The sequence below is a fragment of the Anser cygnoides genome, chromosome 25, assembly GCF_040182565.1.
Source record: "Anser cygnoides isolate HZ-2024a breed goose chromosome 25, Taihu_goose_T2T_genome, whole genome shotgun sequence".
Lineage (NCBI taxonomy): Eukaryota > Metazoa > Chordata > Aves > Anseriformes > Anatidae > Anser > Anser cygnoides.
In genome coordinates this window covers 151,960-168,931 of record NC_089897.1, presented here as the reverse complement: position 1 = coordinate 168,931, position 16,972 = coordinate 151,960, and the positions used below count along the sequence as shown (strand labels likewise).

General features: G+C 48.8%; 1 protein-coding gene across 2 annotated transcripts; it reads left to right on the top strand.

Moving 5' to 3' along the window:
- The first annotated feature begins 1,035 nt into the window (after positions 1-1,035).
- On the top strand, positions 1,036-15,149 carry PI16 (peptidase inhibitor 16). Of its 2 annotated transcripts, none has more exons than XM_013200362.3 (6): positions 1,036-2,050; positions 4,528-4,746; positions 5,392-5,501; positions 6,310-6,398; positions 7,173-9,008; positions 9,398-15,149. In XM_013200362.3, exons 1-6 carry the CDS (start codon positions 1,895-1,897, stop codon positions 9,532-9,534), a joined length of 2,547 nt encoding a protein of 848 aa, XP_013055816.2. In that variant the 5' UTR covers positions 1,036-1,894; the 3' UTR covers positions 9,535-15,149. The 2 variants fall into 2 exon arrangements, with proteins under 2 accessions (XP_013055816.2, XP_013055815.2); XM_013200361.3 differs by having other exon boundaries at positions 9,395-15,149.
- The last annotated feature ends 1,823 nt before the right edge of the window (positions 15,150-16,972 follow it).

Here is a 16,972-nt window from a genome sequence, read left to right as displayed (position 1 = left end):
GCCCTTTACACTCCATCAGGTATCAGCGCATAGCTCCTGTCTTGTGCTGAGGCTGTTGGCTCCCGGGGGTGCAGTGGACTGGCTGTTCCTTGAGTGAGCAGTAGGAAATCTGCATTCTTCCTGCACTTACCTAATGCTGTCTGGACGCGAGCTTGTCAGCTCCAGGGTGGGGCTTGGACCATTTGTTGTTAATCTCCATGTTTCAGATGCTGGCTTCAAAAAGAGCCATTGGGGCAGATTGGGAAGTTGGGAATTGTCTCCCCATAAGCCACATGCCCTGGTTGTGACTCTTCCAGGCCTGCTTTCTTGGAGAGCACTGTGTCCCCTGATTTTTTTTATTCCTTGTTGCTATGCTATATTCTGTAAGGCCTAGTCAGGGTGCTATAGTGCCAGGGACTACTTGCTGCTTGGCCCTTCCATCTCTGCATCACTTGGAGACAATAGCAAGTTCACTGGTGTCTTAGCACTGCCTTGTTCCTCACAGACAGGTCATAGTGAGCTCGCTGGTAGGAGAGGGGATCCAGTGTTTTTCCTTTCTAGCTGTTTCTCCAGCAGCAGAGCTGCAGCAGCAGAGCTGCTGAGATGTCTTGTGATGGAGACAGGTTTGCCTTTTTGCCTTGACCCAGACTCCAGGCCTGTAGTTGACCTTAGCAATAAATGTGAACCTCTCATTTGAACAAATGAGTTGAAGCCTCAAACCCTTCTTGCAGAAATTGTTGGGCTACTTGAGAGCATGGTAAACCCTGGACCTAATGAACGAGAAGGTAATGCACAGAGGTAAGAGATCGGGGCGGGCAGTAGGGAGAGCAATTGTGGCAAGAGAGGTGATCAGAGCGGTGCAAAGCAGGATGGGGGGGAGAGGCAGAGCAGACTGCGTGATTAACTTGGCTCTGCTAGCTAGGGCTGCCCACTCGCTGATCCTTTCTAATAGCCTGTGATCCCCAAAGACAGATCCAGGAGCAGAGCTGGAGTGATTGCACAATCGCAGATGGGGAGGAAGAGGTGGCAGGCGTGTGGGATGGTCTCTGCCAGACAGTCTCCAAGGCAGGTGGTGTGGCATGCAGTTTTGCAGTTTGAGACACCTCAGCTTGAGCCCTCCACGTGTCTGGCTAGGGATGGAGCAGTCTGTCCCTGCAGAGAAAATGGTCTGGTATTCCAGCCAGACCTGGAGCCTGCTAACTCCCCTTTTGGGGGGCAATTTCAGCTCCACATCCTGTTCTTCCTTCCCTCATCTTCCTGATGGCATGGGGAAGGGGCAAAGGGGCATCAGCTCTCTGCTACCCCCTGCCTTCCTAATGGGCTGGGAGAGCCTAGGGGCTGTTTTCCAGCTGCCTGCTGCTTTCCCGTGGCATGATCAGTATACAGATGCAGGGACTGGATAAGGTGGGGTCTGACTCCCAGCCTGGGGGTTACAGTGCTGCAAACCGTTCTCAGCAGTTGCATCTCGTTGCCTTCTTTTCTAGAAATGGCTGTGTCCCAGTGACAGGGGAAGACCCTTGTGTAAAATGGAGCTTTGCATTTATTTGCTAGTTGCTTGGGAATTACTGCAGTTTAGGAGAAAACGTGGAAAAGGAACCCTATAACTGATGGTTAAGGCAGCGTCTGAGATTTGGAGTAGCAGGGGCTTGGATGAAAACGCCAGTGCAGGGAATTACGATTCATGCACAGGGTCTGTCTCAGGGAGTGGACCCTGCGAGCTCATTGGCACTAGACATTGCTGCTTCTCTATCAAGTTTGATATGTGAGATGGGTGTGTTCCATGTGGCTCTGAAATCCTCCTCTAATAAATACATTTCCTCCCCAGTCTTCAAGCTGTTGGGTGTTCCTTGCTTTTGGGAGGTGCTTTAAATCTGACTGCCAGAGCCGTGGGCTGCTAAGAGCAGAAGCTGGCTGCATGATGCTGAGCACAGGTTTTTCTCCTGTTTTCCTGTTGCTCACTGCACTGGAGCTAAGCTGGTCCCTGACTGATGAAGAAAAGAGAATAATCTTGGATGGGCATAATAAATACCGCTCCCAGGTCTCTCCTCCTGCTATGGATATGCTGAAGATGGTAAGTGGCTTTTATTGTGGGGGGGATTTCAGAGGGAGTTTGTGTAGTGCAAGCTTCAATCTTAATGCTAGCAGGGATTTGGGAGGCAGAGCAATTATTGTGTAGGGTTGCAACTTGGTATCAATGGAGAGGTTCCCTAAACTGCCTCTAAAGATTTGAGTTTCCTTTCACTTACAGAGTTGACTTTGATGATTTTTGGAAGCTCCCGAGTGTGATCTGAGTCCCCTGATGCTCTGTGAGAGCAATGCAGCTTTCACAAGGAGCTGGAGCTCCTTGTGATGGATAGGAAAGGCAAGTGCTTGCACTGAGACCTTGCAATGAGTGGGGCCCTGCAGCTGGAGGAGGAATCCTGCTCCACCACCTGTGTGAAGCATCACCCAGTGTGCTTTATTTGCCTTTGCAGGTGATTGGGTTTTAATTTATGAGAGGGAATATCAAATTCAAGCATGACTACCAGGTCAGTTTGGGCTCTCCATCACGCTCCTACTTCCTACCATGACCTGTGCGTGATGACATGGAGGTGAAGAATCTCCCATTTTTCTGTAAGAAACTGAGTCAGGTGCCCACCAATAATTGTGGCTGCAGTGGAAGCAAAAATGACCTCTTGAGCCGGTGCTGGTTTTTGTCTTATTTGGTCCCTTTATCCTGTACCCGGTTATTTTCCTTGCTGTTTACAACACATGCAGAGGACCAAGAGAGCTGTTCATCACAGCTATTTGGAGTGTTGTGCTCTTTTGGTCACAGTGTAGTCAGAGGAGACCTTCTTGTCTGGCCTTGAAGTTGCACCACTTGAATTAAACGTTCGTGGGCTGGTAAGTGGGTGCTTGCTGAGCAAATGACGAAAGAAGCGATGTTAAGGCATAATGGGGGGGCTAACCAGAGACTTTAGGTTCAGAGGGAATAGTGTGAAGACCCTAAGCACCATAATTTCCATGGACGCCCACCACAGCAAGGCACAGAAAAATCAGGAAATATGGGCTTTGGAGCCAAACTCTTAGGGAAAGCATGAGGGAAACAATCTCTCAGGTGCCTAAAATGTGGGTCAAGGTCCTTAAGTCGGTGGCAATTCTGATCTGGTGAGTGCTGCTGCCGGCTGTAGGAGTGATGGCAGATCACGTGCTTCGAGATGCTCCCCTCTGCAAGGCTGTGTTGTCTCTTAGTTTAATACGATTTGCTTAAACACAAGACCTACAGACACTGCAGAGCAGAAGGCTTTCTTTGAAGCACATTAAATGTTTATCATAAAGCAGCCCTAACAATTTCTTATTAGAGGCTTTCTACATAAGAGCCGTTCTTGCCTTCCTCCCTGGGACCTTGCTTGTGCTGTGTTTGTCTCTGAGGTCGCCTGCTGCTGTGGCACCATGCCTGGCTGATGTCACCCTGTGTTTCTGTTTGGGACATGGGTCTTGTTGCTGTGGAAATAGTTAGGCATTGGGGGGGATTCATAGCCTAAATACACTTTTTTTTTAAAAAATGAGGCAAATCCTGCAGGTGCGAGCCTGCTGTTTATGGAGCCCAGCTCTGTGCCAGAGGAAGATGGGTGACCATTTCCCCAGCAGGGTTTCCAGCCATCACTCTCAGCCTGGCTTGGGGCCATGATGCAAGGTCAACTAGCTGTCTGTGCCCCCACCCAGATATTTCAGTGTTTCCTTCACCTACAGTGCTACTGCTTGGGGGCCAGTCCATGTCCCCTTGACACCCCAGTGGCAATGCCCTGTAACAGAGCTGTGCTCTGTCCCACTCCAGATCCAGCTCTGGCTCCAGCCAGGAAGGTCCCATTGAGGACCTGTTGTTTGCTGGGCTGCCTTCCAACCTGCTGCAGAAGCAAAGCTGCTGTCTCCATCAAATAGTGTTAGAATAGTCCAAGCAGCTGTGGTGCAGGGTTCCTCATATGTCTCCTTGCAAGGCATAGCAGCATGGTCACTAGGGCCTGGGGGCTCAGCTGGCAGTGGGGCTCTTGGGAGGCAGGCAGCTGCTGCGTTTCGGGTCCAGGGGAACAGATTATGTCTTTTAGGAGCATGTGCTTCCAGGACCTGTGCAGCTGCCAGGGGAGACGTGTCCTGCTCTCTTCCCATCCCCACCCTGGTCAGAGGGATATCCCCTGCTTTCTTCCTGTGCGACCCAGTGTGAGCGTCCTCCCTTCCTCCATCTTCACTGCTTCTTCATTGCTTTTCCATGCTGAGTTGAGGATGCTGATGTTATGGGTGCTCCAGGCAAGGTTGTGAGAGTTATGCTGCAGCACTGACCTACAAGTTTGATCTGTAAGTTGAGGTTTGTTTTGTGCTGAGATAGACTGAGGAGCTCCTGTCTCCTGAGGACTTCTCAGAGTGCACTCAGGGATACCCGTGTATTGACTAGCAATTTTAGTTTTACTCATCAATGGGGGATTGCAACTAGGGAGCCCAGGGGCACATGTCCTTGTGCATGTTGGAGAGCCCAGTGTCCCTCTCTGTATGCTGACACTGAGGTCCTTTCAGAGTTGGGACACAGAGCTGGAGGCCTTTGCCCAAGCCTACGCGGAGAAATGCATCTGGGACCACAACAAGGAGAGGGGCCGACGGGGAGAAAACCTCTTTGCTATGGCTCCGACACTGGATCTGGAATTTGCCGTGGAGGACTGGAACGGGGAAGAGAAATACTATAACCTGACGACTTCCATGTGTGTCCCTGGGCAGATGTGTGGTCACTACACCCAGGTACTGGCCTGCTGGGGCAGAGGGAGAGGGTTGTCAGGAAAGGAGCAGTACCAGAGTCCTGGGTCCTCTCAGAGTCGTTGCAAAGAGATGGGGAACCAATGCTGGGCACCAGGTAGGAATCACTGATACAGGGGAATCTGGGCACGGTGCCAAACATAACCAGCATTTTAGATAAGACCTCTCTTAAAAAAATGCTCTGCACCGCTTTTTGGCTACACAGCAGAGCCAGGTGCTGGCTTGTCTTAGGCAGACATGAGATGCGTGTGTGTCTTTGCAGCTTGGGTGGATGGGTGAGAGTGGAGAAGAGCATAGATGGTGGTGGTAAATATCAGGATGGATCTGTGGAGGTCCCCAGGACCAAAACAGAGGTAGTGATGCTCTACTTGGGTGAAGTATAGGGTAGAAAAGCTGTGGCACTTGGGTATGTGGGCTGTGGCTCTACGTTGGGAAGGTGGTCCAGACAGAGGCAAGTAGCGGGATTCTGAATGTGAAAGCAACATGGGCATGTGGTCTCTGGGGCACACACTGAGACAAGGGGGGTGTTGGTGTGATGACGGAGCAGCCTTCAAGGCTAGGGGATGGGTTGCCAACAGGGCGTCTGCCTTCATCCAATCACCTCACCTTCACCCCTGGTTTTTGTCTTAGGTGGTGTGGGCAAGCACACATCGTATTGGCTGTGGGGCAAAGTTTTGTGAGAAGATTGATGGAATCGAAACAGAGGACATGTACCTGCTTGTTTGCAACTATTATCCTCCGTAAGTCCTATGCCTTGCATGACTTGGTTCATTTTGATGGGGCTTCTGCAATGGAAATGCCCTTCCTTCAAGCCCTATAACACAGCAGGAAAAGCTTTTGGCGTTGCTCAGAAATAAAAGCAAGGCAATTTCAAGAAAGGCCTTTATTATCTTGGTTTGGTCACGAAGGAAGGAAGGGTTGTCTGTCGATCCTTGCCCATGAGGATTCCTGAGGTCTGGTTCAGCTCCTGCCACAGACCAGGGAGGGAACTCCCCCAGAGTGCTGCCCAAGGTTGATGTCGCAGTAACTAAGGGTACAAACATCACCTACCTGCTCTGTGCCTTGTTTTTCCCCAATAGCAGCAGTGATGGCCTGGGAAGGGGTCAGGAAGCATGTATTGTACCAGCAGGATGGGTTACACATGGGAGGAGAGGTGGGTGCCTGCTTGTGAAACCCTGGGGCTAGCCTTGGGGACCACTCACTTGGAGATGGAGAGCAACAGCAGACCTTCTTAGGGTTGTTTAGTAGAGGGGAGACAAAAATCATGTGTCCAAATGTCCACCAACTGCTCTTTTCTAGGAGGTAGTGAAGGACCTGGTCCATGGAACTTTCTTCCCTGGTTTTAGCCACCTTAGTGTCAGGCCACTGAGTAAATGGCATTGAAAGTGTGTGGCAGGAGACCAAGACCTGTGTTTTTTTTTTTTTTTATATTAATTTTGAGTTTTGTCTTGGCTGGGATATTCCAGTTGAATCAAACCCCCCCTCTTTGGGGTTGGCATTTCCCCTCTTTCCTTACACTTTCTTTTTCTTGGTGTCTTCTGCTTCCAGGGGTAATGTGAAAGGCCGAAAGCCATACAAAGAAGGACCCTCTTGCTCACAGTGTCCCGAAGGCAGAGTGTGTGTCAAGTCCTTGTGCGGTAAGTGAAGCAAAGCAGTGTATGTGCCTTGACAGGCTATTGGGACAGAGACCCCTGGGTTGGGGTCCAAACTCTGAACCTGGACCAGCAGCTCCAGGCCTGGACTGTGAGGCATCACGTGGGATGGAAGCCCTTGAGACTGGTCAGCTGCCACTAGATGAGGATTGGACACAGACCTCATAACCCCCTTAGCCAGCAGTTGTTGCCTCATCCCCAAGGGGCAGGAGGTTGTGTGAGGGAGATGAGATGTCTCCAGGTTGGGAACCCAAGAGTGGGAGATGGCCCAGAGTGACCTAAGTTTGCAGCTAACACCAAGCTGGGGGGAAGTGTTGATCAGCCGGAGGGTAGGAAGGCCCTGCAGAGGGACCTGGACAGGATGGGTAGATGGGCAAAGGCCAGTGGGGTGAGGTTCAATATGGCTAAGTGCCAGGTCCTGCACTTTGGCCACAACAACCTCATGCAGCACTACAGGCTTGGGGCAGAGTGGCTCGAAAGCTGTGCAGAGGAAAATGACCTGGGGGTATTGATTGACACTTGCCTGAACATGAGCCAGCAGTGTGCCCAGGTGGCCAAGAAGGCCAATGGCATCCTGGCTTGTATCAGGAATAGTGCAGCCAGCAGGACCAGGGAGGTGATCATCCCCTTGTATTCTGCTCTGGTGAGGCCGCTCCTTGAGTACTGTGTTTAGTTTTGGCCCCTCAGTACAAGAGGCCTGGACAGCAATGGGTAAGTTGACCCCAGTGCTAACCCATGGTGTTTTTCATCTATTACCAGAATCCACTGTAGAAGAGACCACTCCAACCTCTCTGACAACAAAGAAAAGCCCATCCACCACAACCACGCTAGAACCTACTACAACATCACCCACCATGGCCACAGCGAAGCCAGAACTCACAACCATACCCCCAACCCAGACACAAGTACCCACCACATCCATGGCAAAGCCAAAACCTACTGTGCCAGAACCCACTGTAGCTACAGCCAAGCCAAAGCCCATCACACTAACAACTGCCATGCCAAGACCTAACACAACCACTATGGCCAAGCCAGCACCCACCACGCCAAAACCCACAACCTCTACAGCCAAGCCAGCATCCACCAAGCCAAAACCCCCCACCACTACTGTTAAGCCAGCACCTACCACGCCAAAACCCATCACAAACACCACTACGGCTAAGCCATCACCCACCATGCCACAACCCACCACAACTACCACTACAGCCAAATCAGCACCCACCACGCCAAAACCCACCACAAACACCACTACAGCTAAGCCAGCACCCCCCACCACGCCACAACCCACCACAACCACTACTATGGCTAAGCCAGCACCCACCACAACTACCATTCTCGCCAAGGCAGCACCCACAACATCTAAACCCACAATGACTGCAGCCAAGACAGTACCCACCACACCAAGGCCCACCACCACTATGGCTAAGCCAGCACCCACCATGCCAAAACCCACCACAAACACCACTACAGCTAAGCCAGCACCCACTACCACACCACAACCCACCACAACCACCACTACGGCTAAGCCAGCACCAACCATGCTACAACCCACCACAACTGCCACTATGGCCAAGGCAGCACCCACCAGGTCAAAACCCACAATGACTACAGCCAAGACAGTACCCACCACGCCAAGGCCCACCACCGCTATGGCTAAGCCAGCACCCACCACGCCAAAACCCCCCACAAACACTACTATGGTTAAGCCAGCACCCAACACCATGCCACAACCCACCACAACTACCACAATGACCAAGACAGCACCCACCATGTCAAAACCAACAACCACTACAGCCAAGACAGCACCCACCATGCCAAAACCCACCATAAACACCACTATGGCTAAGCCAGCACCTGCCACCATACCACAACCCATCACAACCACCACTGTGGCTAAGCCATCACCAACCACACCACAACCCACCACAACTATCACTATGGCTAAGACAGTACCTACCATGCCAAAATCCACCACCACTATGGCCAAGCCAGCACCCACCACAACTATGGCCAAGACAAAACCTTCTACAGCCAAGCCAGCAGCCACCTCACCAACATTTACCACCATTTTAACCAAGCCAACACACACTTATACAACTTCAACAAAGCCAAATCTCACCACCTCAACAGCAAAGATGATAACAAAACCTACCACAACCACAAAGCCAGAACACACTGAAACAGAAAGACCCAATCCAACTGAGGCAACTGGGCTCACGCTTTCCTTTGAGCCCACATTAGACATGGATTATAAAATATTTCCAGATGTAGAGTTAGCCACTGGAGAGCCCATTGGCTTAACTACAGAGGATCCTACCTTATTAGAAAGTATTGGCACAGCCTTCAGCCCCAAATCAGTCCCAGAAACAAATAAAGGTGTGAAAGAGGATGGGGGAGAGAAATCATTCTTCTTTTCCAGTCCACCTCCATCCTTCAGCAAAGTTATTCCAGAGATCAAGTTAGGTTTCAATAAAACTGAGCGCCTAACCTCCTCAAAGTCAGTGGTCTTCAGTCCTGAAGAACCCACCTTCTTGCGTTTAACATCATCTTCCAAAGAAAAGGGTCAGAGCCCTGCTTTCCAGTCCTCCCTCTCAGGTAAGGTAATTGTGGAGTCTGTCCTGGCATGGACGTGTAGATGTTGAATGATCCCCAAGCAGCTTGGGGCATGGTTTGGGAGGAACTAGTATCAGACTGGTCCTCTGGATCCTCATTTCATGTGTGGCACCAACCCTTTTCCTCACTCTTTCCCCTAACACTGAAAGGGGCAGATTGGATGTCTGGTTCATGAAGCATGGTTTTGTTTACAGCCTGCTCCTCACTAACACCCACCAGCTGTGCCATGTCTTTGCTGGATCTGTGCACTGCTGTCCCTTGCACCTCGGGGTGTCTTGGTGCACATCACTGAAGGACCTGCATGAATTGGAGTTTCTCTTTTGCTCAGATCTTTCCCTCTAACTCCTGGTTTTCTGTTGTTCTGCCAGCAGATACTCTGGCCATTGAAGAACGGGAGGCAAACTCAGACCAGAAAAGCATGGATCAGCCCACAGCTGGAGCCCCCCGTACCTGCTGGGGCCTTTCACTCTTCCTACCCAGTGTCATCTTGATGGGCCTTCTGCTTTGAACAGTCTTTCTCAGCTGTCCCTGCGCCAGTCACCAAGCCTTTCTTCAGCACTGGTTGTCCCACAACCCTGGTAGACTTGGGAGACGCTGTGGACAGTTCAGGTTGACACACTCTCTTCTTACACTGACTGGTTCTGATGTACCAAGGGCAACTGTCCATCCCATGTCCCTCAGTCCCCTTCTGAGGAGGCCCAAGGGCAGGAGGGTGTCTGCCATAACGCCTGTGAACTTGGACACCAATGCTTCTCCTTTCTTCCCAGAAAGCCTGGGCTTCTGGTCTGTTTCCAAACAGGAAATGATAAGGTGTCTCATCCCCCTGTGCAGCTGGCAGGTCCTGCCGCACTGTGTCTCCAGGGAAAGCAGAATGCCTTGGAAACCAGAATGGCAATGAGACATGGTTGTTGGCTTTGGTGTTTAGGCTGTAGACAACACATGGTTGATGGTGTCTGCCTACCAGAAAGAGTTTCTAACAAAAATGCTCTTTTCTCCTCTTGATGTGCCTGTTTGTCTCAATTTTGGACTTATCACCTCTTCCTTCCTTTTCCAAAAGAGTGGCATTTTTTTTTTTTCTACAGAAGAGGATTTATATTTCCTTTCTGCTTCTGGTATAGTTATGGCCAGTACCTATATGTACTCCTTTCTCCTTCTCACATCTGCAACCTTTGCTTTCTTCCTCACTTCATGTACCCATTCCACAGTTACTCCATTGGCATGGCTTTATTTTACGCATGTGCCTGCACAGAAGACAAACCTTCAGCTCTAGAGAGGAGTTATTGGCTTCTTCATACAGCTTTCTTCTGCATGGCTTCCTTCTTTGCATAACTTAAGTGTACGATGTATTTGAAAATAGATACAGATCCCAGCTAACATATATTTTGTGGGTGGTGGAACCTGGTCCAGAAGAAAAAAAAATAATCAGGTGTGCTGGTACAATTTCAGCTTGAGAGAGCCAATTGGATGATGTTAGAGGTCCAATGGTTCCAGGCCTTGTTGCAGGATGGTATTCATTCTCCGGAGCACTGTGTGTTTTAGCCCTCCATGTTTCTGCTCTGTTCACCTGAAGATTCCCAGTAAGGTGGGTTAAATAAGTGACAAGTTTTGCAGACCAGCAGAAGGGACTAGAAGATCCAGTCCCTTCTCTGGTTGTTGCATCATTTGGTTTCGTAAATAGATGAGGTGGAGAAAGACCTTAAGTCCAATATTTGTCTATCCCCCCAGGATGCTGTGTCCTGTGCATCCCCAGAGCATGCACTGAATAAATCTTGTTCTGAAAGTCTGCACTGTCTTTCTGGGGTATCCAAGACCAGCTTATATCTATAAAACAATCTTGCTTGTGTGTTTAAGTAGAATTGCTAAAAGACAGTGTAGCTCCTGTGGAGTGCTGAACGTTTTCTTGACTTTCCTAAAGCATCTGGGTGCTGGTGTCTGTAAAGTTGCAATTTTATGTTTTTAAGCCTTGGTAAAAGCAGCAGAAGGAGGAGATTTAGCATGATGTAGGAAATATTCCCCTAGCTCCCAGATGAGTGCAGAGAAAAAAAATTTGTCCCCAAATTTTTGAGCAAGGAAAAAAAGAGGAAGAGCGCTCAGAGAAAAACAAACAAACAAACAAATAAAAACCAAAAGCCTAGGGCTAGAGTGCTTCTGGTTCTGCATTTAGAGAGGCCCAACAGTCAGCTTCTTCCCACCCACACACACACTGTTTCATCTTTGCAGTAAAGAAAAAAGTTAAATGCAAGTGTCCTCCCCTGCTTTTTCCCCAGACTCTGCATTTCTGCAGTGTTTTCACTGCAGAACATCACCCAGCCACAAAGAGCGTGCGAAGAATGGAGTTCTTATTGTGAGGAGTAAACCTGCTGCACAGGAGCAATGGTGGCACTGGACCTTTGCTTTTTGCTTTCCCCTATTCTTGCACCCCTGCCTTGCCTGGCAAGGCTGCCCTGCGGTTCTGTGTTTCACCTCTTCCTGCAGTCCTGGTTCAGGAGCCCAGCAGCACCAGATCCCTTACAGGATACCAGCTGCCTGTGGGCTGTTTTTAGATCATGGTCACCATTAGCCCTGCTGAACGGTGGCCAGCAGATGGCAGTGGGAGAGTCACCACGGACAACTGAGCAGTTTCAACTTCACTGCACAGCCCTCTGGAGAGTCTAGCGCTCAATTTAATCAGAAGCATCAGATATAGTTAAGAATCAGATTAAAAATAGCCTCCTGCTCAGGTGCCATGGTTTTCACATAGTCTTGTTGCAGGCTGAGCTTTTGCAAGCTGCTGTGGAGCTGCTTCTGGGAGAAAAAAATCCAGCCTGGGTCTGGATGGTCACTAGACCAATGATAGAACTACAGCCAGAGCAGCTGCTGTTCACCTGCTGTAAGGGGCTGCAGCCTCACAAAGGGTAAGGCAGAGACAGAGCATTTCAGGCCTGTAACTGTTTTTCCATTTGGGTAAAGGACAGTGCAGCATTAATTCCCAACAAACAATTAAAAGAGCAGAAAAGCATTCCTCTTTCCAGCAAAAATCAAGATATTGGGTCAACACCTGTGTTTTTTTGCAAAGCTGGGTACTTCACCATCCCCAGCCTTGGGATCCATTATGGAACTGGACATAATAGTGCTGCTGGCAATAGCACTGGCATGAGCCTATGTAAATAATTCTACAATTTAAGTATTTTATCATGGTTTTGAGGCTGCTGATTTCTGTAAACTGTTTCGTTTTCATTAAGGTTTTGACTTCTGTAATCATGCAATTGTGCAAAGACCTATTTACAGAGTTATTTCTAACAGAAAATTCAAAAAACAGAAGAAAATTCCCTTTCTTTTTCCCCATGTTCCCTGACTGAGACCTGCCAGCAAGGGGATTTGGAGTGGTTTGGTTTAATCCCAAATTAGGAGGATTTAGGGAAGGAGAGAAGGTGTCTATATGGTAAAGGTGGGCCAGGGTTATGGTGGGGTATACCAGAAAGATGCAAAACATTCAAGGGAGACTTTTGCCACATTTCCACCCCATTTCTGGGGTTGATATGAAGGATGCTCTGGCATTGAGGTGAATTGGTGGGAGATTCCAGGGTAGGGGGGGGAAGGAGCCAAGCACCTGTCAAAGATACTGCCGGTGCTTGGCAGTCCCACAGTTGTGTGTGGCAGAAGTGGCAGGTTTGTATATGGCGATCCTTTCAGTGGTGAAGAGGACCATGCTAGAAAAGGACTGTGCTTCATGTTCTTGCTGTCTGGCCTCCCCATGTGACCAAAGTCCTTGGGGAAAAATGTAGGTATTTTAGGGTAGCAGATGGCATTTGCCATGACAACTGAAGGAAAACAGCAGCTACCAGGCCATAGTGGAGCCTGCTGAGGGTGGCCAGGCCCTGTTTATGGACAATTTGCCATCATCCCCTCACAACACCCCTGAAGGATGCCCCATGACACTGGGTTGATGGTTTTGATGTTTGTCTGAGCATGGGCTACATGGCAGCAGGCTATGAGGTGGCAGGAAACAAATTCCTGTGCCATGGGGGCCCATCACCATGGCAACACAGCACCACAATTTTCCATCCCACAGGCTCTGAGCTCACTGACATAGCGTCTCAGCACGCTTTAAGGCATTTAACCATCAGTTTTGGCCAGTTGGGTTGAAATCAGGGGATTTGTGGTGTTTACAAGACCTGGCTGCTGCATGAACCCCACCTGCACATTTCCCTGAAGCCCCAGGACCTGTGTTCCAGTGGGGAGGTGGATGTGCTCACTGCAGGCTGGGGGAGAGAAGGTCATCTGGATTTAGCTCCTGAAGCTCCCCTGAAGATGGTGAATCGGAAGGGTGGGTGGCAGCATATGTGCTGTCCTCGGGAATTTACAGTATGGGCCATGACACCAGCTATGAAATGGCCACTGCCCTGCTAGCGTGGTGGGGACCTCAGTTTATGGATAATTGGTATATCTGGAAATCTGTATCAGATTTACAAATGTGCTTATAACAATGGCTGTCCAAAGCAGAGAGGAGCCGAGCTACAGCCCCGGAGCTTTGCAGTGGGATTCAGCTAGAGAGCACTGACAGAAAGACCTACGGTCTCAGCTGCATGGCCAATCCCATCTGCCCCACACCCTTATAATGTCCTGGCTGTGGTTTCCCCTTCCTGCTCAGGGGTTCAGTCACATGGAGAATTTGGTTGGGAACACACAGTCAGGAGCGCTGGCCAGCCCTAGTCACAGTTCATCAGCTGTGCTCATTTCAAGGCGGTAAAAAGACAGTATTTTTTTTTTTTTAAAAAAAAAGTCAAAACAAGTTTATTTTTACAAGAGAGTATCCCTAGTAATAATATTTTATTCTTGGCTTCCACCTTAAGAAGGTGGCTTCCACCTTGCTGCTTAAGATTCTCCACATTAACATCAATGCAATGGATGGAGCTGAACTGATTCAATTTGGGACACAAAGGATTAATTCTTCTCTAGGGGATACCTCTTAAATATTTAAGTTGATGTGCTGCTCTATTCTTCTTTGGTACCTTCTGAGCAATCTTGGGGGTAGAAAAGGCCTGCCCCTTAGCAAGCAGCTAGAGGATAATAATGTGTAGAAGAGGAGCAAGCTGTAGTTTTGTGTGGCAGGTCCCCAGGACAGCTGAAAAGCCAGATTTATGGAGAGAGGGCTGCATTCCTCTGATGCTAGACACTGCAGCATCCCCACCCACCAGCTGTTGCCCAGCCTGCAAAAATCACATCTCAGCCTTACTGCAGCTACACCCCATCCCAAGAAGCAGAAGAGCCTTAAACAAACTGCTTCACTTCTGGGAGTCCCATAGCCCAAGCAGACAGGTCTCATTCTCCCTATCTCTCGCTTCCAGGCTGAAATTTGAGGGCTCTAACGTCTTTTTGCATCTCTCATTCTCCCACTTCATCTGCAAAGGTGTCCTCAGTTTGCCCTTGCTCCCCAGTGTCTCAGATCTCACATTTCCCTGACAGCGTGTTGCCCGTGATAATCTCCTGGGACATCCCTCAGTCTTGAAGAACTGGTGTAGCCCTGATCATATTACAGTCCCACTCATGATCTTGGTCCTATTTACTTTGGAATATGGCAGAGGGATAGTTCCAACTGCTTCTTGGAAAGGGAAAAACCTCTTCCCTGTCTGTTGTCAAGTGCTAGAGCTCTGTAGTGTGCTGTCTTCTCATTTGTCTAGTGTCAGATGTCAGTGCTTCCTACCTGGGAGAACCCAGAAGTGTTAGACTTGCTGCCTTCGCCTCACATCTCTTCTTCACCTGTCTCCCATCTAGGACAGGGTGTTAGTATAAATTGCTGGCTTATTCTAGGTAAATACACGAGCCCTAATCTCCTCGCTAGGGTTTGCATATCAGTGAGTTCAGCTGATATAGATTATCGAATTCGAAAGAAATACCCTTTAACTTTACAACAGGGTAGAGCTGGGAACTTGTCTAAAACCTGAATGCACTTACTGAGCAGAGGCCAACCAGCCAAAATCTATCAGCTCGCGGGGCTTTGAGTCCACAGGCTAAACTTACTCTTGGCTCTAGTTCTTAATCCAAACTTCAGAACTGAGTTCAACAAACTTAAATCACAAGTACAGATCTATCCTCTTTGTACCAAAAAGTACAAATACACTTCCCTCCACACTTGAGAATAGACCGGAAAGAACAACACACTTAAACCCTTCACAACTTGAGCTCATCTCCAGAAAAATAAAAGGGGGTGGGGGTGGGGAGGGATAGAACCGAACACCAGGAGCTGAGGCACCAGCTCATTCCTTGTTTGTCTTGCACCCATTAAACAGAGGGACACATTTTTTTTTTTAAATATATAGTGGCTCCCTGTTCATATGATTTAAGCATGGAGCAGTCCCTGGAATAATGCAATCCTGGATGCTGTAAGAAAAAACCCCTTGAGTTGGTCAGCAATGCCCTGCTCTGGGTTTGGATCCTCAACGGAAAGAAATGATGCCTCTGGACCTCTGTGGCTGAGCCAGTTCTCCAATGGTTTTGCTGCTCTTTAAGGAAGGCAATAGACTGTATAGTTATCACCTGAAATGGGATAAAATCCCTCCCACCAAACTATACAACCTACTACCTCACCTCCACAGAGCAGTACAGAGGTCTTGTGTGATTCACAGCCACATTACTGGCTTTCTGTAAGAATAGGATTACTTGCACCATCCGTCTCCATGCTTGGTGTTGAAGTAGATGATGAGAACTGAAGACCTGACTGTCTCCTTAGGAAAGACAGTAGATTGTATAGTTAGCTCAAAGGGAGGATAGGACTCCACAACTATTCAATCTACTACCTCAGCCTCAAGGACAGCTTGGGACCATGGTGATCTAAGGCAATGAGATGACCATTATCCAGGAATTGGCTGCTCTGTGGCTCCTGTAAAGAGAAATGCATGAAAATTCATCAGACTTTATGATGTTAGGGGAACTGAGTCTCATACCCAACTTTGCCCTGTAGCTCTCTTTCCTCCTTTAAACCCCTTTCTGTCCACTTTGACTATAACGTATCCTTGGCAATCACGCTGGCTGCAAATTTTATGCACCCATGTCCTTACGGAAGCAGCAGCCCTACCCTTTGAACCCAGGGCCATGCATGTAGCTAGTAAAGCCTCCTGAAACTGCAGTAATGCCAAATAACATGCAGGCAGGCTGACCTCACCTCTTGAACACAAAGCATATCTAGAACAAACCTGACAGACCATATAAAATAATTCATTAATTTAGCTGCTGTGCACTCCAGGGAACTGAGCAGATCAGAAATAAATGAGTACAAGGAAGCTTTTAGGCTGCAAATGTAATGGTATTGAGTAGATTAAGGCAGATCTCATTTCCTAAACAAACGAGTACAGCAGGCTTGGTGTCCCTTTAATGCTATAGCACAGCCAGTCAATATTAGCATGGATCTGAGACAGACTGGCTTCTCCCCAAGCCCTTGTCTCACCTTCTGAGAATTTTTCATTCTTTGTACACCTAAACACAGATGCAAGGTATTAAGTTGGCCACTTAAAAGAATCATTTGAGGTTCCTCTTGAAATGAGAAAGAGTTCCCCTAAAATATTAAAGAACGATATAACAAAAAGGAAGCCATCAGTAGCACAATAAAGGGGTTGCATGTGCAGCACAGCAGAGACCCAAAGGAGGACTTCCCATGGGAACTCAGCACCTTGAGGCAAGAGGGGTCCCCAGCCTCCCTGAACATCTGCTAACTGCTGCGGTGGGATATGCTGGGGCTAAGGCAGAAGTTTTTAAAAGGACGAAGGCTGTGCTTTGTGCTTCCACAGCTAACAGGCAATAGCCGAAATGAGTGAGATTCTGAAAGGTCTGTTTTAGACGGAATTCTTAAGGTGAGAGTTTAGGATGAGTAGGTACAAGGATATTTCTGCAGTGATGCTTGTAAAGTGCCCCTGTTCCTTTGCAGAGATGTCCAGAAGTCATTCTCACTGGCAGTCAACACAGTCCAGGTA